The sequence below is a fragment of the Centruroides sculpturatus genome, unplaced genomic scaffold (genome assembly GCF_000671375.1).
Source record: "Centruroides sculpturatus isolate CEXI.00-Female unplaced genomic scaffold, Cexi_2.0 scaffold120, whole genome shotgun sequence".
Taxonomy (NCBI): domain Eukaryota; kingdom Metazoa; phylum Arthropoda; class Arachnida; order Scorpiones; family Buthidae; genus Centruroides; species Centruroides sculpturatus.
The window spans coordinates 181938-206389 of NW_019384554.1; the positions used below are offsets into that span (position 1 = coordinate 181938).

The window sequence follows — 24452 nt, forward strand, 5'->3', positions numbered from 1 at the left end:
TACCGTGGCAGAATAGCAAGATATATCAAGGTGTGTTATAAAAAAAAATTTTTATAACATACTTGATTCCATTTGTCGGGTACACGGAAATCTTCAATAAAACCGTGTAAAACGGAAATATTATCCCGATCAAACTCATTCCGGCACGCAATATTTAAAAGTTACAGATCACGGAAGAGTTCGCAGTATCGTCGTCGGTGGATTGGAAGGAGAATTTTAGAAAATTATATAACTCCTAGATCGGTATTTACTAAAAATGGCAGAAATATACGTCTAAATTATCACGGCTTCCACAAAAATACCGCCAAAATCCTTACGATGATGCTCCGTGTCCCATCACCCGAAGGAGATAGGACACCATCCGCCATCCCAAGATCCCATTCAAGAATGCGACTTAGTTGCGGCCAGGGGCGGATATACATAGGGATTTATAGGTCTTAAGCCCTTGGCCTCTAAATGTCAAGGGCCCACAAAAATTCAATTATTATCATGAACTTTAATACTTGCAGAGGAATTATTATCTCTGTTCGAGGGATGTCTGCATATTCATCCCATCTTTAAATTAATATAATTCGTTTTTTTTTTTTTTTTTTTTTTTTTTTTTTTTTTTTTTTTTTTTTTNAAAAATTATAGTGTTGTCCTGTTTACATTTAATAGCTTATCTTTATTTCTGTTTACTAAATTGAAGTTTACGGTAAAATTACTCGAAAACTCCGAATTATATAAACCAAACACAAATTAAATAGCTTAATTTTTTACAATATTAACTTAAACCTGATAAAAATATTATTAAATAATTATTATTTATTCGTGTATATCGACTTTTTTTTTGTGAAAGTCGAGTGTTTCCACGAACTAATCATTTATTGTATATTTAAACGGAAAAAATATTCTCTCGTCATTGATGAAATTTCTTAAACTTTATTAATTTCTACATTAACATTAATTTTTAAATATATTTTTAACATTATTTCGAACACGTGATCGTTTTAAATTTCTCGCCCTGGCGGCAGATTCCGCACACTCGTCTGTTTACTTTCTTTTACGACTAATTTGCATAAATTTCGTGGTGAAATACTAATCTTCGCTAAACACATTTAAATATTCTGTATTATTTAAATTTGTCAGAATTACTCGAAAACTTGTATAAAATTTCTAGTGTTTATCTAGAAAAGATTTAGCGTCACGTGATCGTTTCAAATTTATCTCGATGACGTAGTTGGTGGGGGGATTTTGCGCACTGATATTTTTGTTTTTATTATTATTCATTTGCATAATTGTGATGGTAAATTAGTAGTCTTTATTAATTAAACAGATCTAGGTGTTTCGTATTATTTAAATTCATCGGGTTTTATGGAAGAATTATTTTAAAATTTTAGTGTTTATTTATGAAAAATTTAACTTCCGGTCACGTGTTATTACACAGGAGCGTTCTAAAGCTTGTCCCATAAGCATCTCTTCGCGCCAAATTTCGTAAAGTAAACATATTTTTTTGTTGTTTTAAGGAATAAAAAGTGAAAAAGTTTACTGTGAGTTCAGAAGTCGTTTCACAATTTGCTACTTTTTAGTAAGAAGAGTAGAAAAATATTTTTTATTTTCGGCAATTACCGAAAAGTGATCTTTCTTTGGATATAATGCTTGTAAATGAAGGTTGTATTATACTTATTTATTTGCGCATATGATTACCTAGTATTTATTTCTGTATTATCACATAAGAAATTACGCGCCTCTACAAACTATAAGAAGCTCAAACCGGATTTATCACACTAGGCGTTAACAGGTTTGGTAAAAAATGGGGCCCCATTCAATAAGCCCTAGGCCCCGAGAAACCTAGATCCGGCCCCGGTTGCTGCCGAGACGAAATGCTTGAAAGTTAAAATTAAATTAAAGTAGAATAAACTAAATGTTTACCAGAGTATCGTTAATTAAAATTGGAGGACCAATTCAAATGTAGATTGTCATCAGTGAACTCATATTTTACCACTCGGCCAGACGTTCTATTATTTGTGGCTATTTATTATAGTTTTAAAACTACTAATTATTTTTCAATAATATTGCAAACAAAGATTACTTTTCGAGTTTTACACATACAAATTAAAAAAAAAAAAAATACAAAAAGCAAAACCTTTCGAATTTAAGTATTAGATGGCAGAACTTATAATAATTTTTAAATTGATAGTTGTTGCATTGAAGTATAGAAACGGCAAGGAGGTATGTTTCATCGTAACTATTGAATAGATTTCAAAAGATGTTTTCCGAAAGAGCCGCCATAGTAAGTAAAATTCTACCTTGTTCTGAAGAAAACGTAAGTAGAATTCTACTTCTTCCGTAAAGGTATTTTTAAATACACATTTTTCAAGAAACTTTCAATTCTGCAATGGAAGCTGTAAAATGGAAGGTAAATTTATTCTCTATAAAATATGTTTTTGGTATATATTTTTGAGTATCTAGAACGAATTAATTGGATTTACTTTGATTCATATGGAAATAATTGCCTCAATTTTTCGTCAATTTCGGATTTCGCCAATTATTTTCGGACGGACTATCGACGAAACCCGAGGTATCGCTGTACACGTTCTTGGATATAAAAACTGATTTGAACCCGTTTCTTTTTTTTCAGATTTCGAGGATGAAACTGGAAAGTGTCGAAGAATTCTAAAATGATTAGATTAATTTTGAAAGTAATCGTATCTTATGACATAGAGAGCTTTTTATTTACAGATACATTGTCGACCAGTAGAAGACACAGCAGTTTAATAACTGACAAACCGTTTTCTCGAAAACAAGGCGAGTCGAAGAACGCATTCGCTTCTGTTTACCGAAGATTAAATTGAAGCAATGGCAAGAAATGATACGAGAAAATAACACGGAAGAAAACACATTTTGTGCAAATGAAGAAAAAGAGGAAATTGAATGAAGATGCTTTAAAATTATTATCCAAAAATTTTTTCCAAAACATTCTTTGTATTGATTGTCTCCAGAACAATATATTTATATGTATAATTTATATAATTTGTGATTGTATGTATGCTCGCTCATTGGTAATAACTGTAAACGGTGGAAAGCAGTTCGTATACATGGTGTGACCACTAAATTTTAGTTTAAGGAAAACTCGCGATGAAAATGCAAATTCTTTTCTATCAGAAAACACAAATTTTAACACAATACTTTATAAAATAGTGCACTTGAGTTTACATTTTTATATATTTGATTGAAATAATAAATCGAGTTTTGATATTTTTATTTATATTTTACAGATTTCTCTCGTAACGAAACGAGGAATGGGAAGTATCAATGTAACAGCTGTAAGAAGGAATTCACTTCGAAGTACAATTTAAAATATCATCAAAGCTTTCACACTGGCGAAGGACTCTTATCTTGCCAATATTGTAACCGTAAGTTCAACCATTCCGGCCATTTAAGTGACCACATCAGGATACATACCGGAGAGAAACCCTTTACTTGTGATCATTGTAACCGAAGATTTACACGAAAATACCATCTGATTCGACATCTACGTCTTCACACCAGAAAGAAGCCATTCTGGTGTAATTATTGATTAGAAAACTTCCGTTTTGAAGCTAGTTTGAATTATCATATTAATAATCATCACAAAAAATAAGAATTTTAAATGATATTTTCTATGTAGGAAACGGAAAAACAAAAATAGATGAAAATCGTCGCGTTGTTGCATTTGTTTGAAAAAATATTCAATAAAATGTAAACACGCGTATTAAACTTAAAAACAGTATATTTTGAAGTTTTATTTCCTTGATTTATAGTTTATATATTGTATTTAAAACATTTCATTTTGTGGATTTTAACAAAATGTTTTGTAAAATTATTATTTCTTTTAAATAAATGGAAGCTTAGAAATACTGTAGTCCTTCTGATTGTTTTTTCGTAAGAAGTCGACAATTCCCTTTCTTTCTGTACATTAAGAACTAGAATCGCACAGCTTTAATTCGAAATACTTAAAATAAGCCAATCAAAGAGCAAAATTTGATGTTTAGAGTTGAATTTATTTACATAAAATAAATTTAGTAGTATAAAAAACACATTAAATCTTTTCTATTGATTATATCATTATATTTAAGTAGGCCTATATCTAAACAGTTATAATTGTTTTCATTTTAGAAATTTGATAAACTTTTATAAACAAAATTGAGTAAAAAGACTTAAGGGTTTTTTTTATTGTATTTTTAAAATAGCTAAAGAAACAAAAATAAAGTCATTTCGAATGAGCAATTATTTATTGTGACGTCACAACGCCGGGCTCAATGTTAAGTCATATTTTAAATTTATTTAATTTAAAATGTATGCTCTCTACCTCAGAGTAGCTTGCCCTGTATATCATACATTTCATTTAACAATAGAGTCGTTCAGGTCATTTATTTAAATATCTTTCGAAAAAAAATCAATCTCGAGATTAAGACTGGAAGTGTATTAAAAAGAAATATGGGCTGCCATTTAAATTGTAAAACAAGTTAATTTTGTAATTAAATATAAAATTTGTCACATCAGTTATATGAGTTATTGACATTAATTTTCTGAAGGCAGCTGTATGGTCAAAGCGTCAGTATACCGCTCTGGGGAAGCCGGGGTCGAAAAAGCTTCAGGAATTTTTCAGATGGTGGTCCGTCCGGATATGTCGGGCCCCGTCCCTCACCCCATTGTGGGCCTGGCCGAACTTATAATGCGCTTGCTAAAAGAGCTTTCTTAATGGACGTATTCAAAATCTCAGACAACTTCCGGTCGCTGCTAGCGTGTTTTTTAATACTCTTTCCGCCCTGTGGGCACTAAGAGGGCCTCTTATAGCAGGTCCACAATGGGGCGACCGGGTGGTGAGGGACGGGGCCCGACATATCCGAACTGACCACCTCCCGAAAAATTCCTGGAATTTCTCGACCCGTCAGGATTCGATCCCGGGTCCTCCAGAGCGGTAAGATGCCACCTCGACCTCTAGGCCATCCGACCATCGCTGCTAACATGTTGCCAGAAAACCACAAGCGTCTTTTTTGGTGCTGGATACGCCAGCAAACAAGATGTCAGCCACCACGTGGCTCGACGAGCTCTGTTTTGCGTTGACAGTTTTAAATTTTAATTTATTTGTTTATGATTAAACCCCGAATAAATAAAAATTCGGTTAGTACGTTAATTTGCGCCTGGCCAACGGGCTGACCACGTGGAGTTTTCCAAGTATTTTTTGTCTAACTCCTAAAGAGGGCCAGTTTTCCTTAAATCTCCCGGGGCATTTCCCTGGATAGATCGCCTAAGTGTGGCGTTGCCGTAAGTAAATACTGTAAACCAGTGGTTCCCAATTAGTTTTTCCTGTGTATCACTTCAAGAAAGAGCTCAAACTCGCGTACCCCTTATAGCAGAAATTCATATTAATCCATACTAATATTATAAATTCGATGGTAATTCTGGCTGTCTGTCACCTTTTCACGTCTAAACCGCTGAACAGGTTTTAATAAAATTTGGCACAGAGATGGCTTACATGTTGGAGATGGACATAAGATATTTTCTCGCAGTAAAATGTAGCCTACTCCCACGAGAAAATTTTATATAATGCTGGCGAAGCTATGGGTAGACAGCTAGTGAGAAATAGAATAAGTTTTTTTTTACATTTATTACCTTTAAAATACAATTCTAATAACAATGAAAATAACATAAAGTTATTTAATTTTAATGTGACAAATGTGCACGATTTTCTTTGCACAACTTTGTAAAATCTGGTTGGTTTTTGGTCAGCTTCAGTCTGGAGTCATCTTTGAGTTGAAGTCGGTGACGATGTTTAGTTTTCATGTTTGTCATGACCGAAAATCCGCTCTCGAAGACGTATGTTGTGCAAAATGGTAGTAAATATTTTATTGCCGCTTCGTTGACATGATAATACTGTAATGATAATTCTACAGTTAACACAAATTTTGTTAATTGTAGAATTTTTGTTTCTTGCGTAAGAATTTAATTTAGGTATTGTCACAAATGCATTTTTTTAAATGAAATTTCGAGAATATTTTTAGTTATAAATAAATGAATTTGTTCATTCGACATCATGTTGTAAATTGCCGAATTTTTGATGGTCCACCCATTATTTTTTTCATTGCTTCATCTCATGCATTTAAATTTTAAATCGACTGATTTTAGATTGCCGCGAGTACCCTTCAAGCAATTTCGCGTACCCCCAGAGGTGCACGCGTACCATTAATTGGGAACCATTGCTGTAAACCAAACCAAATCTAATTTAATACGCTTCGTTCTCGCTAGTGGTCTATTAGTTAAGTAGACAACAGGTCTCAATCTATCGTGTTTAAAGTAAACTCAGCCTAGTTAATGATGGTTAGAACAATGAAGCATGGAATACTTTTAACTTCCAATCATCCTTGCACCGTCATTACAAATGCGCCATCATCAACCGATAAATCGCCATTGGATAATCACATTTGGATAACGAGGTCACAATCTGCGTCTATAGGTGCATTCGTTAATTGGGTCGCCGCCATCAAGGGCGTGCGTTGCCGTTTGTAGGCATTCGGAAACGATAGTGGAAAAAAAAATGGCAGCGTCCGAACTATCGATAGTATCGTGATAAAGAAATCTGATTTGAAAATGCGCGTTTTTAGAGAGAAAAATTAGAATTGGCTGTTTTTGCCATCCTATGGCTCTCATTCTGGCCGAAATATAGGAAGGAATTCAGTAGAAAATTTTAAACGGATGCCGTTCGCGCGGAGTTTTATGAAGGAATAAAATAACGCACGCGTTGGACATGAAAAGGTTCTTTTAGTGCGCACTAGACGGAGAGGGTAAAATAAAGAATTCCATCAACATTCGCAAGTTATAACCATAAATCATTGTATCAAAATAAATGGTGAATTTGTATATATTTTTATAAATTTTTTACGTAGTTTTCCCAGCAAGTTTTTCACTAGTACATGACATGGCGTACATTGTTTGCTAAAGTTTACGTTTGATTGCAATCTGAGCGCGTGTGGTTACTCAAAATGAATAACGAAGAAAAGTTAATTCAGCAGTAATTATTTACATTTTTTCTTAAGGTTCGGAATTTTATGAGGTTTTATGAAGCACGAGTTAAGATTAAGAATTGAACCGAAACGCGAATGGCGAAAATCCTTAAAATTTTGAAAATTAACCAAGACAGTACTAAGCAGTTCAAAATACTTTTATTCAAATGAATTCCGGATGTTAAATTTAAGCCAAAAATCAACAATTGGACCGATAAAAAGATCGTCCGCTATAAATTAAGAACTAACAAATATTTAAAACGGCAATAAATACAAAAATATCTAAGACGATCTATCCCCTTTTCTAATGGCATGATCCAACCTCTTCAAGACATTATCCGAACTATCGTGACCTAAATAATCCATCCTTCCTTGTTCCCAAGCTAACATTCTATTGTAATCATTCAAACTCTCGTCTTTCGTTTCCTCTTCGGATTTCTCTATCGTGGGTAATTCCTCTTCAGATTCCGAACTGGATTCCTCCTCATCCACGCGAACCAAAACTGTATTTTGTACTTTTTCGGACGGAAAGGAAACTGGTTCCGAAGAATCTAAGTAACGCCTGAAAGACGGAGGAGAAAAGGAGAAAACTGCATCATTCGAACCGGCCACGATTCTCGCCAAGTCTAACGCATTCACGTAATTATTCGATGTCGAATATTCTTGAACGTCCTGTAAGATTTTAAAAAGTTGATTAAATTGACGAAGCTTTTAAAACTCTGTAGTAAAAAGAAAAAGTTAACTTACTTGCGAGAAAAGTGGTAAAACACATCGCGCAAAGATTGTCAGCCAATATTGAACGTAAGAGGAGAAAGTTGGGTGAACTCCACTGAAAGGTGCTAATTGACCCGTTACGACATTAAACTGGACGTTCCACGGTTTGGTTGTTCCAAAGAAATGAACTACTTTGGCATTACCTCCAAATCTGTAAGTTACAATTGTGTAAATCGTTTATGTAAGAAAGCGAATATGCAAGTTGCAGGCTAATTTAATTGCAGGTTTAAAATTATTAAAACTAGTAATTCAATGAAGAAATAAATTTGGACATAGATAAAAATTAGAACTCTTCTAATTTAGAAGTAACGTTAAAACATTGAAAAAAAATCTTAATAGATTACTCTAAAATTAACAAAATCCATCTAATCAGCTTAAGTATATTAAAAATCACACGTTATAGCAATTTTCATAATCTTTTTTGTAATTAAAAACACATCTTAACATTTTATACTTAAAATGTCAATAGCGTGTCAAGAATTGGATTAAATTTTTCTCCGGATATTGATTCAAAACTGAAACTCAATCCATTAAAATTGAACATGTTGCCATGGCTTAATTCTTTTTTATATGCCGATTATTCTTCGTTTACATCGTAGTTACGTAATTTTAGATTTTACTGATATAATAATGTAATGCAAAACAACAACATATGTTATTAACTTGGTGTAGAATTTCGGTCATATCAATTTAACTAAAGCATCCTTATACGCTCGTAGCATCGAACTTTGACATCCGAGCCTAAAATATTTTGTAATTAAAACATTTAATATTTTAATCCTTTTGCTTTGATTTTTCTTCGTTTGGCGCGAATTTCTCCATTGTTTTTCCTAAATTTGAGGGGTAGTTGTTCTTGCTCCCACACCTGTATCCTCATGTTCGACGACACAGGGCAGTCATTAACCGCCATTTGCTTATGTTAAGTTATTCGTTTGCTCCAAATTAGATTACATTCTTTTTCCATCAATTAGAAGATTATCGAGGCTATCAATTTGGGAACATATATGGCACAACGTATACATAATAGAAGTACTTTTGGTCTATATGAAAGTTACAAAAATATTTATGGCCTACCTACCTATGCCTTATTCGCAATTTGGCCCGATCTGCACCACCGGTCTACACTGTACAGTATATAGATCACGGGATCCCCAAACTGACTGTCGTTACACCAAGGATTCTTTTAACATTTTATCCGTCTATTAATAGCTGAATTAGCAAAAATTAAAGTATTAATCTACACACCTTTCTCATAGAAAATATTACTATGTATGTAAATTTTCACACTGTCATATACAGTACACAACTCATTGAACTAATCTTTATAAACCTTATACAGTCGACTTCTGAGGGCGTATACAGATTACTTTAGAAGCCCTTGGTATAGGTGATTAGATGACTTTTCGAACATTAAAATCTGGCCGATTAGGTAAGCATTGATTTTTAATCATGTTCATTTTAGTACATTTTCTCAAACATTCTCCAGCCTGGTGCTCTTACATTTCGATGTATCTAGAAACTGATTTCTTGACCTTCATTATTATTTAGCAACTGATGAATGCATTAATCAAGCATATTTTTTGGCAACAATCACTGAAGAATTGAGGCTAGTCTTCAAGATTTAATTTAGATAGTATTTAATAGTATAAGTTACAACCAATTTTAGGATTTAAAGCCGATCGGAAATGAAACAATCATCAATACGACAAAAATCAAACAATGCATCAGATGCATAGTAATGCATCGTTTTAAAATGATGCGCATCAAAAACTAAGCATTGAAATCTCAACTTACTTTACAAAAGCGGGACCATAGGTGTAACTAACATTCGCCATGAGATTGTAGATAAATGGTAAACGTTTATGGAGATCTAGCGACCAAGTTCTGAAGTACATGTTAAGCAGACCCTGATCTCCACCTTCATTAAAAATAGAAAATATTAAACTTTGCATTTAAAACACACATTTTAACACTTATTAAAGTATTTTTTACCATCGAAGCTGCCTTTTGTTTCTGCAAAACTGACTAGATTCCAAAAAGTTTCGTCTGATGGAGTAAAGACGAAAACTGCGGTATTAAAACAATCCGGCCAACCAATATCTGGTACGGCGGATATTTCATTTCTTTCGAACAACTCGTCACAATTTTGAATAACCTGAAAGGAAAAAAAGTATTAAACATTGATACTTATATTTATATAACAATGAGTTAATAAAAATCCATACTAAAGTATCTGGCGATAAAAACACGCATTTATCAAACAGCGTCAATCGCCAAACAAGCAATTTTGAATATGTAATACCCAATTCTGGTTGCTCTAGTAAAGCTAATTTGGTGCTACCCATGGGTTCTAGAGAAGAAATACGTTGAACTACGTGAAACACAGATGCCAACACATTCCTATTAAAAAAAATAGGCCGTAAGTATTTTGCAATCAGCGAAATTATCCATAATAATATGCAACTCACCTCAATTCATCAGTTACTTCGTCCGCTATAAGGACGGCTAAAGTTCTGGAGGTGTTAGATAATCTCAAAGAATTTCCCAATACCATAGCGCCAATAGCCGTTAGATTATTCGTTGCCATTGTCACGTAAGCTTCTCTTTCGTATTCCGGTGGTATTATTAACGGAATATCGCATATGTTTAGCATATTTTCAACCCACGTCGGTGGTAATGGCACTTCGGGTGAGGGTGGTTCGATATGAGGCACTTCGGGCGACGATGGTTCAAAATGAGGCATTTCTTTAACGGACGAAGGGTACCGACTGCCATCATCCGAGGTGTGAGCGTGACCATCCTCAACAGAATAAATTTGAATATCGGTAGATTCCTCTTGATGCTGTTTCTGATATTCAGTTGTTGGAGAATACCGAATATCTTGTTTTGTATCTTTAATATTTTGCATTAAATTTGTGATTTCATCTGACTGTTGCAAGATTTCAGAACTCTGACTATTTGCAACTGGTAGTGTGTTATCTAACTCCGCTGATTTAATTTCGTTTTGATATTTTTCACTAGGAATGTGACTCTGAAAATTGATTTCGTATTTCTGATCTATTGAGGGAGATGGAATATCGTATTCATTTTGCTTATTTTGTAATTCTGGGCTTGATTTATAAGCTTCCGAAGGTCGAAACTGATTCTGTACGTGAGAGTCACTTCTTGAAATTTCTGCATATTCTTGTTTTTGTGTGTGTTTTATTGGGGATTCGAATGAATAAGGCGGCTTAACTTGTTCTTGAGTATGATCCGGTATTTGTTTATCCTTTATTAAATATTGGGATTTTGGAAGATCGTTGCTACCTTCGCAAACTACATTTTTTGTTTCACTTTTCAACTCTGTCGTTTCGGTTAACGTAGACTCCGCCCTAGAAGTTTGACCTCTACGCAAAGGGAGACGTCTTCTTACGTCAGATAGGTCCCGGATTAATGTCCTCGCTGGGACAGCGTCTCGCCGAGGTGGAGTGTTGCACTCTATTTCTTCAACCACTTTATCTAGAAAATCCTGCATTGTATTAACGTAGGACATCATCACTCGAGAGCAAGAAGGGCAAAACTCAGAACGGCGACTTTTCGATTCTCTAAAAAGATGAAAAAGAGATTTAAGAAAAAGCTTACAATTTTTTTAATTATTGGATAAATAAATTTTTAAAAAATTACAATTAAAAATATATATATATACTCTATAGTTTGGTGGTTACATGGCGCAAATTTCGCAATTCAAACTCGTGACCAGAATCTTAAAATGTGTACATATAGAAGCTTTAAAGTACGACAGTTTTATTACTAATAGCATACTTCATTTATCTACGATACAATTACATTTTAATTTCGAATAGTTTTATCTTTAGAAATTTATCTATAACGTCAGAAGGCGTAGTGTTTTCTGAATGAAAGGGAAAAAGTTTTATCCGATTTTCGTTATCAGAACTTCCACTTTTTTACAGCGCAAAACATCGACGGTCCATCCCCCAATCCGGAAATGAAATTAAATCAGTGAAAGAACGTAAAATTTAACAATTTCGTATCTTAGTTTTTAATCAAAAACAACTCAGTCACTGAAAACATCTTATCTAATTCGGTTGACCTCTAGATTATCGCGATTAATTCAACGCCTAGAGGGAAGCGACCTTGACACGTTCGGAGTTCGCACTCTAAAAAGTGGGCTGAAAAACAAACACGCTCTTTTCAATACGTTCGAAACAAAATTAACAATTAATAAATTAAACTTTACAATATAAAATTCATGTAATCAACAACACTATAAGAATAGAAAAATACCATTTTTCTACATGCAAATGATCTTAATTTACATGCGAAACACGCAAGATGTAATGGGAGCTATTTAAAGTTTATTTTCGGGTTAATAATTGTTTTAAAATGAAAAAAATAAATAAACAACTCACTTTCTTTCCATTTTCAAATTCTTCTAGGGCAGATAAACTGTCGAAATTCTTTACATAAGATTTATATCTACGTTTCGCAAGTCAGAGTATTCCTCTATACCTATCGAAGAACATGCTTTTCGAATAGCTTATCACTTGAGCAGATTTTTTTTTGGATTATCAAGGGATGAAAAGCCACCTAGTGAGTAAAATTTAAATAATAATTTTAAATTATTAAAAATTTCTCTAAAAACACAATTTGTATTTTCTCAATTTTACTTGAAAAATTAAGAGCTGCTGACAAGTTTATTAAATAATAAATTTTAAATTCGGATTTTTAATACTGAATAAAAGATTAAAATAAAAAAGTTTGCTTAATAATTAATTGGAATGATATTTTTTCATTTGTAGCATTTAATTTTCCATTTATATAGGCCTACTAACAAATGCAGTTGATTCACAGATGGGTAGAAAAAAGAATGGGAAGAGTGAACTAGGTATACCGCACCGAGATACTCAATCTAGGAAACATCAAAATGGAATGAAATTTCAAGAGTAAACTGATTAAGAATAGAGTGTTTGCACCATAAATTACCAACTTATATATTCATATAATTAATGTATTTATGTATTCTTCTTCTCTTCATATACGCTAAAGAACTTCCTTGGCTTTCTTGTATAGTGCACCGTATATTCTGTGAATTTAAAAACGGAAGATTTCAATGTAATTTCGTTTGATTTCCAAGAAAAGTAATTTTATAGATGAGAAAATAACAGTAAGTAAGGTTTTTATGCATAAAGATGTCCGAGTTTAAGCAAATTAAGATTGAAATTCAGTGTGAAGTTCTTCAGAAGAGGATCTACTAGTGGAGGAGTGGATAAAACCACCGAACGGGAGTTGGTCGTGGGTTCGCGTCTCGCCAACAGACTGGCCACGTGGAATTTTCCGGGTTTCCCGGCCTAAATAGGAGTCAATTTTCCACTAAAGTCCTTCCGGAAGGCATTCTCCCTCGGCAAATCGCCCACGTGTCTCAATTGCCTTAATCGAATAAAACCATCTTCAGAAGAGAATCCGTTATAATCCCTAAAACTTCAACCGAGATCTCTTCAATAAAGACTTGTCATACAAGCAACTACTATATAAGAAAATGAATTTGAATTGTTAAAAATTATTTTGCGGAAAGGTATTTAGTATTAAGATTAATATCTAGCAAATAAAACGAGAATACGAAGAAACGATTTTACTATATTTTCGTTGCTTCCTCAATTTAAATATTATTAATTTTAAATATTTCCAAAACGCGTAGGATTTATTAAACATTCTTTAATCACAGTTTAAATGCTTAGTATAGTTTTCAAACAGAACACGCAGCCCTGTATTTTCATTGACAATTGAATATTTTTTTGTATTATACTAGAACGTAAAGAGATTTATAGCAATAAAAATATTAATCATTAATCGAGTTTGAAAATATTTAAATATTTAGTATTATTTAAAAGAAAATATTGTAATATAACAATTGAAAGAAATACTTCTCGTGATAAGGATTTTTATGAAAATTTCCTCTTTAGACGTAAATTCTATTTTCCTGTGAGATTGTTCTTTACGTATGTTGATGTGTTGACCTACATTTTTAAAGATTTCCAAATAATAAACATAACATGTTGAATTGCTGAGTAATATTTTCGATTGCATAATACATTTTTTTTTTCCTTCTTATACGTTAACAAGTTACGAAGAATATCCAAAACAATGGTTTAAAATGTTTTTATCTTACCAAAAACTCGCAAATAGCATTAGAAAAATCTATTCAAACTTTATTCTTGATCTTGTAAGTTAATTATTTTCGACTTCAAAATTAATTTTTATGAGAATTAAAACAATTTAAAGTAGTAATTTTTATTATGTCATTCCATCAAAATGTATACAGATTTTCTAAACGGTTGAAAAAAAACAAAGGTTCTGTGTTTTGTTTATGTGAAAATTACATTGAACTTTTAATCTATATTTAGTTTTTTTCTATTGTTATTATTATTTTACTTTTTAAATTATATATTATTTTTTTCATTATTCGAAATAAAATTGAATTTGTTTAAAAAATTTTAAATACAGTAGAGCGTCGTTTATCCGAAATTCTGTTATCCGAAACGTCGGTTATCCGAAAGAATTCCAGTTGGCAAATTTAAATTTTCGTTAGTGCTGTGGCGCTGCAATCTTTGGCTATGTCTTGGGCTACTCAAATATTTTACGTTTCTCATGCTAAATTAACTTCTGAAGTATAATTTTTTATTGTTTTTATATTTTTCAATATATTTATTTTGTTTGTACAAAATAAAGAAATAATTTTTAACGATACTGCCACGATTATTATTTTAAAAAGTTTACGTTAGGCTTAACATCGACGAAAATCCAACGCAAAGCGACACGCAACGGAGAAAAATTTCAGGACGGGATAGGTTAATATATTTTTTCGTATGTAATCGGTTATCCGAAAAATAAGTTATCCGAACAACCACAGTCCCCAATTGATTCGGATAAACGACGCTCTACTGTAAATATTAAAATTTTTACACATTTAAGACAATATTTAAGACAATTTCTCATTTTTAACATCAATGTTGAAAGCATTTTTCAGCTTAATTTAATAGATTTTCCATTGAATAATGTTAAATGCTGAATAAAAGTTTCTGACAGACAAATTTCCTGAAAATTTTAAGTTTTTTTTTCAATTCTGATATCCATAATGTAAATTTATTGAATATAAATCACAATTAAACCGTAAACTTACCATGGCTCGCTAATAATGTTTCATAGGTAATCAGTTAAATTGTACGTGTTTTACAAATAATTAGGATTAGAAAAGTTCAATTTTACTTTACTTAATTCAACTAGCAAGTAGATAGAAAATAACAAAAGCTTTTCAATTGATTAATTAATACTAAAACATAAATAAATGAATTTTTCTGCTTTCATCATCAATAAATAAATATAATAAATGGTCATCGAGATTATTATATATATAATTAAAATAATAAGTCTCTTTTCACAACCTTAATTATCACTAAAACAAGATTTTAAATTGCTTATGAAGAGCGTAATGTTAATGATATTGTTATATATATTAAGAGAGTTTTTGGCTTTTGTTTTTATATGGTTTACTTGGGAGAAGATTCTTTCTACGTTTGCCGAATAGTTAGACTGGTCATAAAGTTATATAAAATCTCATATTTAGAATTATTAAAGCCATCTTAACTGAATGATTAGCACATAATGCAAAAAGAATGGCAAATACATCCCATTATAAATACTGATGGTATATCCTTTTCTAGCAATGACTGGAACCCTTCTGAAGTACCATTTTCGATATATTATGTGTCAAGTAACACATCTACAACATCAAAATATCAAACAACAACAGCTAGAACTTGTGATATAGATATATCAGTACTTTCATCTATTATCATTGAAAACCTTTTGTTTCTGCATATGTTAGAAATGTATATTTTTTTCGTGTCATCTTGTATAAGATAAGACACTTTAGTCGTCCTCGTCTAACTTGTTTTGCAATATTGCTATCATGAAATGCTTTCTTACCTGCTTCTATAAGATGATCACATTGCGCGAATAGAATATTATGCTCAGAAATGAGTGCAGCAATTGTTAACTCTGCCTTTTCTATTTCTTTTTTCTCCGTAAGTTTACTTTTTATGGGCACTCTTTTAGAAAGCCCATCATGAGTTCGGCCAGGCCTACAATGGGGCGGCCGGATGGTGAGAGACCGGGGCTCGACATATCCGGTCGGACCACCCCCGAATAATTCCTGGAGATTTATCGAGTCGTCCGGATTCGATCCTGGGTACACCAGAGCGGTAAGATGCCACCTTGACCGCTCGGGCATCCGGCCTCAAATCACGAAAGGCTGTGCAGTAAAGACTGCATTCCGCCTGTTCAATATATTGTGCATTTAAATGTATTAAATTTTATTCTGTTTACATGCAATAAAAATAAATTGATTTAGAATTAAAAATTACCGAAAGAACAGATAATTTTGTGAAAAACTATCAACCTAGATGACAATCAAAACACCCAGATTTGGGTGGTAAACTCAGGCGTGGGAACCCTGAGTCTGACCTGAGTATGATTTAGGGGGAAGGGAAATTAAAATTTATCTATTAATTAAATTTCTTTCTCTCTAAATATAAAATTAATGATATTTAAGTTATTTATGACAAGCTTTTTTTATAATGATATTACATTTAATACAATATAGGTTATTAGACTAAATAATTAAATGATTTGAATTATTTAGTCTAATATAGAATTATTAAATGATCAGAGCAGAAATATAATTTTTACGAGTTTTCTTAATTATAAAGTATTATCGTTGTAACTTCGATAGTTGGCTAGCCGCGCGGTTAAGGTGTCAGCCTTTCGCTCTAGGGGATCCAGGAACGAATTCGGATAGGTCGATAAACGCCAGAAGTTTTTCGGGCTCCGCCCAGGATATATCAGACACCGTTTCTCACTGACCACATTATTGTGGGTCTGGCCGAATCTACGATGGGCACGAAAACTGGTCCTCTTAGTGCACACAGGACAGGAAAAAAAGTAATGTAAGCAGTAAACCCGGAATACATTAAAATTCAATTCTGATTAATAAACATGATTTTCATGCTATTTTGCACAATGGTGTATATAAAATGAGAAAAAATACAAAATAATGAATAGAAATAATAATATATGAAATTGATTACATGTTAAAGCTTGTAGGCTTTCTATTTTCCATTAACTGAACCCGCAAGTTAGTAAAAACAGGATGTTGGTCATACAAATCTCGGTCAACAATCTGCAACTGCTCATTCTTCAATGTATAATCTTTATTACGATCAAATTATCTAATATATAATCGAGACGGGTTGATGATAATAATAATAATAATAAGCGCAGAGCCCAAACGGTTAGGAGTTAAAAGTTGAAACTTGGTACACAGATAGGGTACGTCATGAAAACGCACACTAAGAAGGGATTTTTCGAAATTTTCCCCCGGGGGGAGAGAGACAGGATTAAAACTTCTATATACATTATGGATACGAGCCCAAACGGTTAGGAGTTGAAAGTTGAAATTTGGTACACAGTTAGGGTACGTTAGGAGAACGCACACTAAGAAGGGATTTTTCGAAATTCCTCCCCACGGGGGAGAGGGACAGGATTAAGGCTTAACACTTCCATCAACAATGGAAGTGTTAAGTAACAATGGAAGTGCTAAGTAACAATGGAAGTGTTAAGTAACAATGGAAGTGTTAAGTAACAATGGAAGTGTTAAGTAACAATGGAAGTGTTAAGTAACAATGGAAGTGTTAAGTAACAATGGAAGTGTTAAGTAACAATGGAAGTGTTAAGTAACAATGGAAGTGTTAAGTAACAATGGAAGTGTTAAGTAACAATGGAAGTGTTAAGTAACAATGGAAGTGTTAAGTAACAATGGAAGTGTTAAGTAACAATGGAAGTGTTAAGTAACAATGGAAGTGTTAAGTAACAATGGAAGTGTTAAGTAACAATGGAAGTGTTAAGTAACAATGGAAGTGTTAAGTAACAATGGAAGTGTTAAGTAACAATGGAAGTGTTAAGTAACAATGGAAGTGTTAAGTAACAATGGAAGTGTTAAGTAACAATGGAAGTGTTAAGTAACAATGGAAGTGTTAAGTAACAATGGAAGTGTTAAGTAACAATGGAAGTGTTAAGTAACAATGGAAGTGTTAAGTAACAATGGAAGTGTTAAGTAACAATGGAAGTGTTAAGTAACAATGGAAGTGTTAAGTAACAATGGAAGTGTTAAGTAACAATGGAAGTGTTAAGTAACAATGGAAGTGTTAAGTAACAATGGAAGTGTTAAGTAACAATGGAAGTGTTAAGTAACAATGGAAGTGTTAAGTAACAATGGAAGTGTTAAGTAACAATGGAAGTGTTAAGTAACAATGGAAGTGTTAAGTAACAATAAAAGTTTTAAGTAACAATGGAAGTGTCAACAATGGAAGTGTTACGTAACAATGGAATTGTTAAGAGAAAGCGATGTGCGAGACGCAGATGCAGTTTTTTTCGTTTTTGCGGGAAATCGAACATATTTTTAGACCCATCTAAAAATTCTCTAATTAGTCTGGAAACAAGGGGACCCAATTCTTGCATTCTGTGAAAACGGGTAAGGTTGACTGTAACGTAATAATCTTTATCTTAGTTATCGTTACTTTTGCCCGAGCAACGCCGGGCCCACCTGCTAGTTATTATTAATATCTGAAATGACCCTAAATTTCTCTCATTAGAATCTTCTTTAATTATAAAATTGTATTTGGTCTGCTAGCGATTTTTACTATAGTGTAACAACTAAAATTTATGCAAAGGAAATCAAATACTAACTCCAAGTTTAGATATCCTTATCGTAAAATGTCTAGTAGGTTGTCGAAGGTGCCAAAAATTCGAACATCGTTGTACTGACTAGTTTAAGTATCCGATGCCAAAAACTACCGAAAACAAGGTGTTGTATGCCAATAATTTGTAAATCGATTGTCACTTTTAGCCATGATATTCTGTGGCAAACATCTCGCCATTGTACCGGCCAAGTTTAAAAGACATTTGGAATCATTTAAACTAATTTAAACGATGATTTAATTCTATGATTTATAGCTCGACTTAACGAAGCGCCATTACTATAAACGTCATCTATTAACAATTTTCCTTCCAGGAAACAGTTTATAAATTATATAAATCTATAATTTAGTCAGTCATTTAAACAAAAATTTATTATATTCGCCCGAAAAAAATCTATATTTTATTGATATTATAACATATAGGATCGATGCTTATATAGGAAATTGAACACCATATTAGATTTTCCTTACTTTTATGACTATAAAATATGCGAATTTATATAATTAGTTTTCTTATTGTTAAAACTATTTTCTATTTCCTGCGCGTTAAAAACGATTTTATATAATTTTATTCATTAAATTCAATAGAATTACTGGAGTAACTTATATGAATTATGTATAGCATATACAGTATTTTAAACAGAATTCAATCAACAATTACTCTATTTACTAGAGTGTAATATAAATAAAATAAAGTAAAATAATTATATTAGCAGCTCATTCCCATTAATCTTTCCTCTTTTTAAATGTAATTTATTTTTAAATTTTACTTATTTTGCAATATAATCCTTTCATCTATAGACAACTTATCCTAGTCAAATAAACTTATTTATTTATAATTTCCTAAGACTTTAAAATATATATATATATATTAGCAAAGAAAATTTATAAGCAGTCAAACCTCTGAATAAATTTCAATTAAATGAAATACTAAAAATGAATTTTTCACTTACATTTCGAGAAAAATATTAATTTACAAAATTTAAGGATCGTGAATCTCCTTCGGGTTCCACTCAATAAAGATGATAGACTTTATACAAAAAACAAAACAAAAAAAAACACTAAACTATTATCAACTCATGGCTTCATATTGCACCCTCTCGTGTCATTTCATTGAAATACTTGCTTGTGTTTAAATACATAGTACTGTATTTTAATTCATAAAAAGTCTTCTTTCATCGATTCATATGTATTTGTTAATATGTAAAATGAGTTAATGAAGCGCTTAAAATATTGGCATTCTAATATGTAGGGTGGTTCCAGGGCCAGCTGGAGGTTTGTGGGGCCTCGGGAAGAAGTTATCAGTAGGGCCCCAAAATGTTTGCAAAAAAATTTTTTTTAAATCGAATAAACATAATTTACAAACATTAAATGCATATAGTTATGCGCTAGACCAGTGATTCTCAACCTTTTTTTTCGTCACGGTATGTTAATAATTTAAAAATTTGGCGGCACACGCGGTTACTTCGTTAAGTACTGCAGGACATAACAAACTGTGACGTCATAACAGTGATGTTTAAACGCAGTTGGTTATTTAGGTCACGTTTTCTAAACGCCTTGGTAACTACCGGCAGTTACCGGTAACACCAGTTACAATTTCCAAACGCGCCCTTGGTAGGTAGAATTGAACCACTTGTCTGATGTCGCTTAAGTATGGGTATTTGCAGTGGCGGCACACTTCAAAAATCTCGCGGCACAGTGGTTGAGAATCACCGCACTATACAAACAATTGCAGCAAACAAAAAATTCTATTATCAAATTTTCTTAGAAATTTGAAAGTGCGGGAGCCCTCTAAGCGTACTGTTGCAGCAAAGTTTTGGGTAGAATAGTGGTAACAATTGTTGAATGCCATTATTATTAGCCATGAAAGGATGACGTCTGGGTCTCGATTTAAAGCCCGAATGTCGGGCCTTAAACCGTTTATAGACTTTGGCCCGGTTGATTCAGTTAACCATTGTGAAGACTAAATTAGTAATACTCAAAAAGTTTATTTACAACTTTACAAAAATTGTTCGAATATGCAAATTAAAACGCGTTGATACTATTTTTAAAACCTTTTTTGAGCAAATTTTCTCGATGCCGACGGATCTTCACAGCAAATATTTAAGTATTATTCAGTATCTATAAATTTGTAAATGTACGATTTTGCATTACAAACTGTTATGAGATCACGTGACTTTTTCAGCTCTTTCGCCCCGTGGGCACTAAGAGGCCCTCTTTTAGCAAGCCCATTATAAGTTCGGCCAGACCCACAATGGAGATGCCGGGTGATGAGGAACGAGGCCCGACATATCCGGACGGACTACCCCTGAAAAATTCCTGGAAATTTTTCGACCCGTCCGGATTTCTTTGAATCAATGAATAGTTAACACTTTCAACGTGATTTTAAAGAAAAAAATTCATTGGAAGAATATAAAGATTTATTATTATAATTAAGGTTAACAATTTATTACTTTGACTCTAATAAAGAAATAGTCGTTATAAACAGAAAATTATGAGAATGATAACGCAAAATCTATTTATAATCATTATTATCATGACTCTACTGATAACAGAGGATTGTCTGTACTGGCCTCAAAATTCCTTTCCATCTTTACCTCTGTTTTCTTCTAACACTCTATGTTTGGTGTATGATTACCACTTCTGATTTTTTAAATTTATTTCTAAATTAAAAAATAAATAAGTAAATGTTGACAATTGTAAAATATGTTGTGGATTAATTCTAGAAAAATACGTTTGGACAACTAATTCACATAACTAAATCATGGAAACTAATTAACTAAATGTGTTTCTGATAAAAAATTAAAAATGACAAACTTATAAATATCTTTTTTAAATTGTTTGAAGAATTTATAAGTGAAAACATATTAAACAACAACATCAAATTGTTATTATTTAGAAAAAAAATCTTTATTTTCTATCATTTTAGAAAGCTTGTATATTACATATTTAGTAGCAATTAACAATATAAATTTATTGTATATAAACAATATAATAGTTTAACTATATATTTTTTCCTATCAAAATTGAGTATTGTTAGTAATAAATCAAAAAAAAAAATTGTAACATTTCAAGCACACTTATTTTCTAATTTCATAAACGATACATTCTAAGATTCTATAGTTTAAAAAAATAATAATAACCGAGAAGTAATCTTGCTATTTACATATTTATTTTAAGCTTTGATGAATTTAAAATTTCACCTTTAGATCTATCAAATTCACTAAATGCATAGCTGTAATGTATATCCAACAGATCTAAACTAAATAACAACTTGAGGATTTAAGAATTAATTCAACTAGTTCATTTACAATTGAAACTATTAGCAGATGAAAGGATATTAAATAAGATTTCTAAAGAATTTAGAAAATGCAAAAAAAAAAAAAAATCAAATTTTATTCATAAAATTAGTAAGAACAATGCATATAGTTTCATTATAATTAAAGAAAGTAACCCGAAACTAAAAAGAAATAAAATTTCTTAGTTACTGGAATGAAAATTATTAATTGTAGAATATTATATTGATGTATTATAAATGGTCATACTTTAAATAATTTCTTAATTTAGATAATAATACAATATGTCCCATAAGTCTGGAATCATTAGTTATGCTGATCTATTTATTCTTGTAAAGTAAAGATGCTTAGTTGTTTTGATGTTAGGGATCTGCAGTCGGCGAGAAGTCGCCCAAACAGTTTAACAGTTTTGACCTAAATATATTTGGATAGATGAATTAAAGAAAAACATGAATAGAATGATTGGAAGAATAGAGATAAACAGAGACAAAAAGAATTAAATATCTTAATTTTGATATCTGTTTTGATAGAGTACATTCATCTTTTGAAGTACCAATGATATATGATATTTTGTAACATTAATAATAAACATTTTCAAGATTAAAATAATATCAAAACAATAAATTAGTAATTCTAAATCTTACATTAATCATTTACTACATTTTAGTCTTCCTTTGATTTATATACATGAATTCTAATATTATTCTTCAACTGAATTGCAAATAATCAATACAGAAATTTTCACTGTTCCATAGTTTTTATTTACAATGCCCATGTTGTGACATTAAATTAAATATCTTACATATTGTGTAATTCTTTTTTTCTTACCTTTATAATTGTGCAAGGTGAAGATAAAATCAACATGTGTAGGTAGTAAATGGGAAAATGTATAAAATGGAAAATGCGGATTCATTTCAGAAAACAGTATATATAGTATTATTGGGACAAGAAAACAATGAAAGACTGAAGGATATAAAAAGAATTATACAATTTAATATTTGGGATCTATCATATAGGTAGATATTAGTACAGAACAGCATTTCTCAACCTTTTTAAGCCAAAGGACCAGTAAGATGTCTGAAAAAATTCTACAGATTACTAAGTTATGTAAGCATAATCAGGCTGCAATTTTCAAAAATTGCAGACCTATAAATTCCTGCTGGCATTGTCTGTCTGTCCATTTTTTCATTTTGATAATGGAGTCATATAGATGAAAATCAAGATCAGAAATGGGAAACTTAGGAGCAGGAGGTCCTGATTAATTGTATGTGAACTTTTGGTTTTAGACTATAAGTCATGTCATTTCAATTCAAAACTTTTCTCTTGAATGGAGTTATATAGATGACATACATGATCTCATTGTTAACATGAGAAGTATGATATACAGGGATTACTGAAATTGAGAGCATTGCGACAAAAAATTGCAGTCCAGCTTTAAAATATACAAGCCATTATTTGTTGTGACATCATAATAATAAATAATTGCTTGTTTATTTTAATGCTGAGCTGGAAATTGTTCATTTATTTTAAACTTGTGAGTATATTACCATCATTTGGGACATACTGTGCCATTTATAACATAATAAATCCAAAAGCATGTTTTGAATACACATGGAGACATAATTAATCAAAACTGGAAGTAAATTATTAAAATTAAATCATCATTAAACAAAGTTTTAATCTTTATTAATTTAAGTCTGCCTGCAGACCACCTGTCCCATCATCACAGGTCACAGGTTGAGAAATGCTGGTATAGAGTAAATGGAAAGGAAAGAACAATGACAGATATGTTGAATTCTGTACCGTGGAAAATTATCAATAACATACACTAACCTCTTTTTAATATGATCATTCCTTGCAAAGAAGGGTGCCAGATTGGCAAGAATGCTGGATTATTGAGAGTTTTATAGACCTAAAGGCAATCATTGATTTAACTTGTTACCCTTCAGTACTGATTCTTTTTGGAGATAGGTGAGCAAATAATACAGCATGCTGACATGCAATAGCATACAGAAAAATGAAATGATGACATAACTAACATTTTCATGAAAATGGAAGCACATAGGCAATTACACTGAGTCATATGCCATATTATTGATAGGCTGGATGATTAAGGGCTGAATAAGCAAGAGTATACTATAATTACAAAAACAAAAAAGATGATAAAACTATTTGAAAATATAGAATGTAATATGTTACAAAACTGAAATACAGAATATTAATAAAAAATTACTGACAATAGAAACAGATTATTGGAGATCATCAAGATAACCTGATTAAAAAAAATAAAAACAAAACAATTAGAGAATTAATGCAGAAAGAACATAATATAGTGCAAGAGATAAGAGAAAAATTAAAATAGTAAAAACATTTAAAAAATGAGAAAAGCGAGAATACAACATGAAATTTTGGAATGGATACCACATAAGGTAAAGATGAAGACCTAAATATATTTGGATGAATGAAATAAAGGAAAATATGAATATAGAAACCTAGAAGAGAATGATTCAAAAAACAGAGATAAATGGAGATCAAAATATGTAGGT

General features: G+C 31.7%; 1 protein-coding gene across 1 annotated transcript; it reads right to left on the minus strand.

The window, feature by feature from the left end:
- Positions 1-7165: 7165 nt before the first annotated feature.
- LOC111623764 (glycogenin-2-like) lies at positions 7166-19650 on the minus strand. The gene is made up of 8 exons (XM_023366460.1): positions 19564-19650; positions 12209-12386; positions 10268-11383; positions 10025-10199; positions 9792-9954; positions 9594-9717; positions 7773-7950; positions 7166-7697 (listed from the first exon to the last, which is right to left on the minus strand). Exons 2-8 carry the CDS (start codon positions 12217-12219, stop codon positions 7308-7310), a joined length of 2157 nt encoding a protein of 718 aa, XP_023222228.1. The 5' UTR covers positions 12220-12386; positions 19564-19650; the 3' UTR covers positions 7166-7307.
- Between the last annotated feature and the right edge of the window lie 4802 nt (positions 19651-24452).